Source organism: Atta cephalotes (genome assembly GCF_000143395.1).
Source record: "Atta cephalotes unplaced genomic scaffold scaffold00046, whole genome shotgun sequence".
Lineage (NCBI taxonomy): Eukaryota > Metazoa > Arthropoda > Insecta > Hymenoptera > Formicidae > Atta > Atta cephalotes.
The window spans coordinates 1,083,737-1,092,608 of record NW_012130110.1 but is presented as its reverse complement, the minus strand read 5'-3'; the positions used below and the strand labels follow the sequence as shown (position 1 = coordinate 1,092,608).

The window sequence follows — 8,872 nt, the reverse complement described above, 5'->3', positions numbered from 1 at the left end:
TATATATATACTACACACACACACACACACACACACACACACACACACACACACACACACACACACACACACACACACACACACACACACACACACACACACTTCTAAATACTTATTAAAATAACTTTTGATCCAAATGATAAACCGTTGCTAAATTTTTTATGTTACTTTTTAAGTGATTTAGAACAATCTGATTTTTCATGATATTATTTTGAAATATTAATCATATCTCCTGAAAGGAGATAAATCTAATCTCTAAATCTTAGAAAAATATTTCATTATAGGAATATTATTTAAAAAATTTATACTCGCTATTTTAGAAAGATTATTTATTTTGGGCAATAATTTTCTTTAATTTAATATAAGGAAGATATTCAGTTAAATAATTAAACACTTTATAAAATACTTGCTAAAAAAACTTGAGTATTTTAAGAAAATATCAATTAAAAAATATGCAATGTATTAAGTATATAGATAGTTATACCTGATCTAATTAAGTAATATAACATGACATTTTGATTACGATGTTTTCAGGTGGGGATGAAGCGCGTGTCGCGAGGGCGAGAGGAAGCGGACGCGGAGCATTACCGAGCCCCATCCTCGCTAATGGAACGCTCTCGTCGAGAGTGTCACCACCTCGCGCGGGCTGGGCAGTGCGGACTACCGAGGCGACACTTACCCCAACGTCAAGTCAACGTCCATCGGTTCCAGATACATCGTCGACGTCCGTCGAACGATGGGCTAGCGAGCGGACGGCACCGGTTTGGTCGGATCGTGCCGCAGCGTCGTTGTCAGCAGCAGCAACAGCAGCAGCAGCAGCAACGGCAAACACACGAGGAGGATCGTTCTCCGCGGATCGAGGACCAGCTAGCACAGCTGGTATCCGTCTCGAGCATCGTCGGATCGAGGAGAGGAAGGAGTTGGAGGCGACGAAGAAGGTGGAACATTGGCAACAGCAACAGTGTCAGGATCAACAGCAGCGACGTCATCTTCAGACGTCAGCGACGCAAAGTCCAGGAGGACGATTTGAATTGAGCGGTCGGCCGATGTCGCGTAACGATGCGATATCGCCGCTTACGCGGCCTCCCTCCTCGCGAACAAACATTACCGGGGACGGCAACGACGACTGTATCAGCGCCGGCGAAGACGCGGACTCGCGTCTCGTCCATATTGAGACGCGCGTACATGATCACAGTCGGCCGTTTCCGCCACCGCGGTTGCCGCTCGTGCACATGACGACGATGCCATCCGTGCCGCCACCGCCACCGCCACCACCGGCGTCGCAATCGGTACCCGGGTCTCCGACGCCCCGCGTCGCGCCTCTCACCATGCCTCTGACGCCGTTATCGAGTTCCTTCCGCAGCAGGCCATCCCTGCGTCGCCCGCAGAATGTAGAAACGTCACCGAGCGACGCGAATTCCAGGAGTCTGCTGTCACCTTCGTCCACGGACACGACGATAACGACGATCGCAACGTCGCCCAGGAGTCCAATCGGCGAGGTGAGCCTTGCAACGCCACGACCGGATGGCGAGAGGACCATCAACGAGTACGTCGAGACGCCGTTCAAAAACTCGCGTTGCAGTCAGGAACGACGCCTCGATGCCGATAGTAAGACGGCTGGTGACTGTCCGAAGAACGAGAGGAGGCATCACCATCATCACCACCACCATCATCATCATAGAGGTCACGATGATTCCACGGTGGTGCCAACGCATCGGGGACGCGGTCGTGCGAGGAATCAAAGTCTACGCGGTTTCAGCGGTTCGGCAACCGATGGCTCTCCTGTTGCCACGTCGACGAACACGGCGGCAGCGAATGCCGTTACGAAGCAGCCGGTCTCCTTCACCAAGGAGCCGGCCAACACACTTGGCTCGAGGACCTACGATCCGGCTGGCCTATCGATCATATGCGATTTTTGCGGTAGATGCCGATGTGAGTCGTGCCGGGAACCACCTCCGCTGCCTAGTAAGTGGCTCTGTGACAATACGTGCCTCTGCTCGGCAGAGACTGTTCTAGACTATGCATCGTGCCTGTGTTGCGTCAAGGGTCTCTTCTACCACTGCGTGGACAGTGGCAGCGGCGGTGGCGTCGATAGTAGCATGAACGGCGAGGCCGCGACAAGTTGCGCGGACGAGCCGTGCTCTTGCACCGGTAACCGCATGGCATCCAGATGGGCCTGCCTAGGCGCTCTATCCCTGGTGATGCCCTGCCTATTGTGTTACTGGCCTCTTCGGAGTTGCGTTACTCTTTGTGAGGCTTGTTATGCGCGTCATGCTGCACAAGGCTGCCGGTGTAATCCAAACGCGACCGGTAACAGGCATCACCCCATCACCAGTGAGATTGGAGACTCGAGGGACCCGGAGAAGAGGCTGTTGGATCCGGTCACGCCGGAGCTTTGAGCGAAAACCTGTTCACACGTGGAAGAAACGCCGCGTGTTTCCTCAGTGATCAAAAGATCAGAAAATTTAGAAACATAGGGCCCCGCCCTGATGGACATATCGGACGTGTGTGGGGGTGGGGTCAGAGGGAGCAAAAGTGAATTACATCAAGTACAAGAGTTGCATTTAAGTCGAGAAGAACGATATCGGATTTTGACGAACTTGTACGTTTGACGTCGCGAATGTCTTTATTTATTATTCTTCCATGAAATGTGCGTATGTGTGCGAGTACTTGTGTGTTTATGTCTTGATGTGTTTTTGCGTGTGAGAGAGAGAGAGAGAGAGAGAGAGAGAGAGAGAGAGAATGAGAGAGTGAGTGAGAGAAAGGAGAAAGCAGTGTACGAAAGAGATGTGCCTGTATGCGCGAGTATTTGTGCGTGTTTTTGCGTGCGCGATAGAGGAATGAAGTACGCGGAGTAGCGTATCGTCCAGACATACCACTTACGCATAGATAACTCTATACATAATGAATTATACGCATTGTACCACGCGCCGAGCGAAATCGAATGAACGGTAATATATCGGGGTCTGGGGCAAGGGGAGGGGGGAGGGGGGAGAATTACATACCCACACAGAGTAAAAGAAAAAAGACTAAAGTATATATTATATATATAAATATATAAATATATATATATATATATATAGATAGAAATGTATATTGTATATTATGTTTGTATAAAGAACAAACTTTTCTACGATTAATTTATTTGCGGCTGTAACGCTAAGTGTATGGTTCATAAAAGAGCGTGAGACGATTGTAGAATGAGAGGGGAAAGAGGGGGGGAAGGGGAGAAACAAAAGCAAATTGTACCAATGACGTGTGAGCGCATGGACCAATGTGGCCGCTGAGTTTGAAGCCCACTAGTATGACCGAAAGTTTTTTTGACGATAAAAGAGATAGAGATCAGGTGAAGAAAGAGAGAGGGAAAGAGAGGAAGAGATAGAAACAGAATTTAAAACGCTAATTTTTGAATTCATACGACATGATTTACAAATAATGGCGTTAAAACGTGTTGCGAGGAAACCATATTGATAAAATCAAGTTACATCAATGATTGTACAAGCAAGAAAGGGGGAAGAGGAAGAGGCAGAAAAAAGCGGAAATCCGCGCAGATCGCCTTTTCCATTTCGTTAATGTTCTCTCCAGTATTATCTAGTCCTGCGAGCGTCCTTTTCTCAGTTAGCGTTTGTCATTTAAGACCGGATTTTGCGGCATGCATGCGTGAAAATGAAGTCACGAGAAAGAGGAAGCTCCCCCGTTCCTAAACCCCATGCCGTCCCCGGTGATTTCGTTAGCTATAAATAGGGACTTAAGATCGATAACATTGCAGATGAACTCGCACTCACTTTTCTCGCTAGTCGCGGAAAATGGCGAATTCATTTTTTTTCCTCTCCATTTATTTTCTTTTTTTCTTCATTCTCTCTCTCTCTCTCTCTCTCAAAGGGCACCGAGTGCGACTGGTGCGCGATTTAACACTAGAACCACCATTAAGTTTTATGCTTTATTGTATTATTTACGCATATATGTACATGTGTAGAAGTACGAGAACGTTTCGACGAAAATTTTGTACTTCCACATTTCAATGTGTTACAATTTTGTGTTCTCGCCGATTCTGAGCAATCGATTGTATAATCGAGGGATGAGGGATCTCTCTCAGGGACATGGCAATATGGTTCTAATGTTAAACGCTGGTATGCGTGCCCGCAATTATTCATTAAAAATCACCTGTTAATTTGTTCAAAAGTAATTCGACGACTAGATTTTTTTCCTTTCAGCGATATTCCTCGGCGCGAGTATCTTCGCGCGATTTGGAAGCCGATTGATCAGAGTGGAGTCGCGCAAATCGATTTTAGCATTTCAGCGCGAGGCGTGGGCAGATGATTGTGTGTGAGCGAATGCTCGGGTATAACTGGGTCGATTGTATGGGCAAGATAATCGTGTGCGAATGAAGACGAGGCGAGAAGCGAACAGGTATGCGGGGAAACGTGTCGCGATTCAAGCAATTTGTTCATTGTACGCGTTCGAGGAGAAATTGCTCGGAGTAATCGGAATAAACTCAGCATTTTTTTTCTCTCTTCCTCTTTCTCGATGGCTCACCTCACCCTTCTTGCGAAGGGCGGGGCACTGAGACAACGGGAATAAGAAGAACGAGATAACACGAAAAGAGCGTTATGGCGCAGTGCGAGAACGTCTAGACGGTGCGAAAAAGCGTATCGAAGTTTCTAATGTAAGATGAATGCGATGGACAATATGACGAGAGAGAACATCGAGCCGGATAATGTCGAGGCGGTTTGGCCTTCGTCCTTTCACGATTCGTGAGTTTTCAACGTTCATGGTCTTTCCGACCGTTCCAAAGAGCATTTCCTCGTTCGAAGTGAGAAAATTGACGATTTCCCAGTCAAGACACGGAACGACATCTGGTCTTCAGACGGATTTCTTGGAATCTCTTAAATCACCGGTCTGTGATGAAACTGTGGTTTAAATGATTCCTCGTGTCTTTCTGATTCTAATTCGATTTCCGAATGGAATCAGAATTGAGATTTACGTACATCAGTTGTATAACAATATATTTTTTATTTTATTTTATTTTGCATTTTCTTTCGGCGTCGATCGCGGGATCGGCGGAATTTATACTCGGAATCGAAATCGCGAAACTGAATGTAGACATTCGCCCGAGGACAATGCGATTGCACTCCAATCGGCCAGCGAACGCGCGAAAGGACATGAAGGCGTGAATGGAACGCGAGTGCGTGTGTATATGTGTATGTGGGCATACGTGCGTGTATGTGTATGCGTGTGCGCGCGCGCGTTTGTATACGCGCACGCGGGTGTGTCTCGCCAAGCGAAAGAAAAGAAGTTTTTATTAATAATAAGTCTATACGATCTGTATATGTCTTGTAAATATATATATACATATATATATACATATATATATCATGCATAGATATGTACATCTTGTGTGTTTATATATTCAGCACGTTTGCTGAGAAATCTCTTTGCAAAACGTGTTTAACCATCCCAACAATTCAACATCCTTTATCTTAAGCTGTATCTTCATTCTTACTTGAAGCATATAATTCCAATATTAGAATAAAAGTCCGATAAAGTATCGTTAGGTTTTCAAGAAAAATAATTCTGTAAATGGATAAAGTAAGGCATAATGATTTCGATCTGATTTGAAGATCTGAATGCATTTTACGTCAATGTTATTCACTTAATTAAATTTATTTTTCCTTGAGAAAAAAATTTCGAGACGCTGATGAGAATACAGCACAATTATATAAATGCTAATTGTGATGTCAAAAACTTTTATTATTAACTTTAAAAGACTTAGCTGTTAAACAAATTGAATTTTACTGTAAAATTCCGAGATTCAATTGCTTATCACGTACAGAACAGTTGATAGACCAGAACAGAAATTCACTATCTGGCTCTATCATTGAATATTCCGTTTCGTTTCTTCTTTTTTGGGGGAGTCGATCTTGTCCGAGGAGTATCCTTCCGTAACTCGTTGTCGACGTCGCCATCGCCAAGAAGAAGAGAGTTCGCTTCTGCTCTGTTTGCTTTGCAGCCGATCGACAAGGCGATCATTACCGAGAGGTCCCAGATCGTCATTAGTGGGCAATTGAATGCACCGTGACGCGCGGCGAGGGAAGCAAACGGATGTAAGCCCGTTAGGCCGACGGACGCAATGCAGTTCTGCCGTAACATTCATTGCAATCGCCGAGTCTCTCAAGCTCGAGGGATAAAATCGAGATGATATTAGCTGTGCGAGGTGTTAACGGCAGGATTGTGATACGTCTTGCAGCATATGGGCGTAATAAATAATGTGCATACGTAACGATCTTGAAATGAATCGCCATTTTGCGTCAAAGATATTTTAACAAAATAATATTTCGTTTCGTTGTTAGCTAAATCGGAATAGATATACTGAGAGAAAAAATTGTTCATTTAACTAAGTAAGTTTTAATTTAGTTCGTCTTTATTTTTTTCAACGAAAAATGTATTTTCTTCAATGAAAGAGAAAAAGAACTAAACTGATTTAGTCAAATAAATAATTTTTTTTCTCAATGTATCTAATATATAATATATAATTTTGACTTTCAATGTTAACTTCACGTGAAAGTAACCGACGCTAATTAGAAAATAAGACCTGGCGATCGCATTATGGTTCCTTAATTGTTTTTTCATTATATATTGCTCATCAACAACACATTATTTCGCAGAAATTGATATTGATGTCAACATCTTTATCTGCAATGAAGTATTATCTAACGATATTCCTCGGCCGATGATTCGCAGGATCGCAGGTGCATCCTGCTTTTGAAATTATCGACCGGAGATCCCGCTGGGCAACGAATTCGTTAACGAAAGTCGAAAAACAGCCGTCCGTCCGTCCGGCGTCTGTTTCTCTCGTTCGTAACCGATTTGTGATGCCGCGCGTTAATCGAGAAGAGGTAGAAGGAGAAGGAGACAGATAGAATGTAAGGGAGGAAAAGGATGCGCGCGATGAGCCAAAAATAAGAAGAGAGCAAAGTGGCCGGCTGGTCCAGTGGTGTCATGTGACCGGAAGTGGCATTCCTTCCTCGCCTCCCGTCCACCACCGCTGTCTTCCACAAAGTCTCAAAGAGCCAGTACCAGGCCTCCTTCTTTCATCTCCCCTTCCTCCACACCTTGTCCTCTTTCTCCTCTGTCCACCTCCTCCTCCTTCTTCTCCTCTTCGACCCTCGTCCAGTGTTGTTATTTATCCCTTCCTCCACGCTCGAACGAACGTAGCGACAACGGAAGATTGTCCTCTCTTAGCGACTCGTTAAGCATGTCAAAAGACATCGGGGCATCACGAGGGACGTCGACAATGGATTTCCGTGTTTAAAGCGCGATGTCGGAATACTGTGAAAATCATACGGGCGGACCCCTTCCCCTTTTCCCTCTCCTCCTATACGTCCCAATTGACGAGCGCGGATAAAACGTGGGAGTCATCGCGCGATTGTCAATAAATCTGTTCTTTCTAGTCGCCCTATATACATAATATACCACACACATTTTCCGCGTATGGAAAGAGAGATATATGACCGGTATTCATAATCAGTTCTTATTCAAAGACCATCTTAAGTAATGTCTTAAACGATTTTGTAATTGATTCATGCTATCTTAAAATCACTTAAGATGGTCTAAAATATAAGAATCGTTTATGAATATCGACCTATATATTTGGACGTCGGGAAGAAAAAAAGCGAAAGAAAGAAGTTATTATGTAAAAACACAGTTGAAACACGTTTTAAATCTTGAAAAAATGTTATGTTTGCCTTATGTAGCTTTATTTTTTGCCTTTTCTGCATTCAAATCGAAATAAATATTCAGTCTCTACTATGTTGAAAAAAAAAGGATTATTGTAAAAAGGATTGAATAGGAAACTTGACACGAAAGATTTAAATTGTGGCGATATTATTCCGTGACCTGAAAACGGTTGAATGAATGAATGTTATATCAGATATCTACATATATTACGTTTTCATCCTTCAACTGCTAAATTGCAGGATGACATCGATCTGGTTTCAAGGTATCGAAATGGAAGTCCGCGAAGTGACATAACGAATTTTCATTCTTTCGATTTTCCTAAGCGATGTGTCAATGGTCAAATAACATCGATGTCGAAATACCGAAGTAATAATAATTCCGCGAAATAATTCCGCGAATCGATATAAGATTTCGCTTCCTTTCGGTTTCGAGTCGCCGCGCGAACAACGCTTAGGCTTCTCGTTTCGCGTGGAAATGAAAGAATCGCGAAATAGCGTGACGCCTCCGCGAATCGTAGCGATAAGATGGACAAGATCCCTTTCCTATAGCAGTCCTTTCCGTTTTGCAATATTAGGATTGGAGGACGGAAAGGAATGCGACGGAACCCTCGCCTCTCCCTCATCGCCACCGCTGATGCCGCGCACCTTGTTCCTACTATTCAAAGGTCGCTGCGTGCCACTACGAGCACACACCACTGTCACGGACAAAGACCTTCGACGAGTCCAACTCTCCGGCGCGGATGTCATCCGCGGCGACGCTGAGCGAGTGGACATGAGCCTAATTTTAGGGGCCCCGCGCTTCGCGTCTGTCCAACCGAAGGGAGAACGAAGAAGAGGGCTAGGAGAGCCAGCGACTGCGACGGGCCGAGCGGAAAGAAGGAGACGTTTTTCTCGGACGAACGAAGTAGAGAACTGAGGAGCGAGAAAGAAAGAAAGAGAGAGAAGGAACTCGCGTACGATCGACGTCAGCGTGATGTTTTCGCGACGGAGCCGGCCGCGAGTGTTCTATATTAAACTCCGGGCGGACGCGGGCAGACCTATTGCGAAACGGACGCCCTGATATTTTCGTTGCATCGTGCGAGTAACTGCTTCCGGCCGAGTGTTCTCTATCTCTCGGTCGGAGTTCTCTCTCTCTC

General features: G+C 45.0%; 1 protein-coding gene across 1 annotated transcript; it reads left to right on the top strand.

Annotated features, from left to right (window-relative positions):
- The first annotated feature begins 1,046 nt into the window (after positions 1-1,046).
- On the top strand, positions 1,047-2,399 carry LOC105622510 (protein sprouty homolog 2). Its single transcript, XM_012203925.1, has one exon. It carries the CDS (start codon positions 1,047-1,049, stop codon positions 2,397-2,399), a length of 1,353 nt encoding a protein of 450 aa, XP_012059315.1.
- The last annotated feature ends 6,473 nt before the right edge of the window (positions 2,400-8,872 follow it).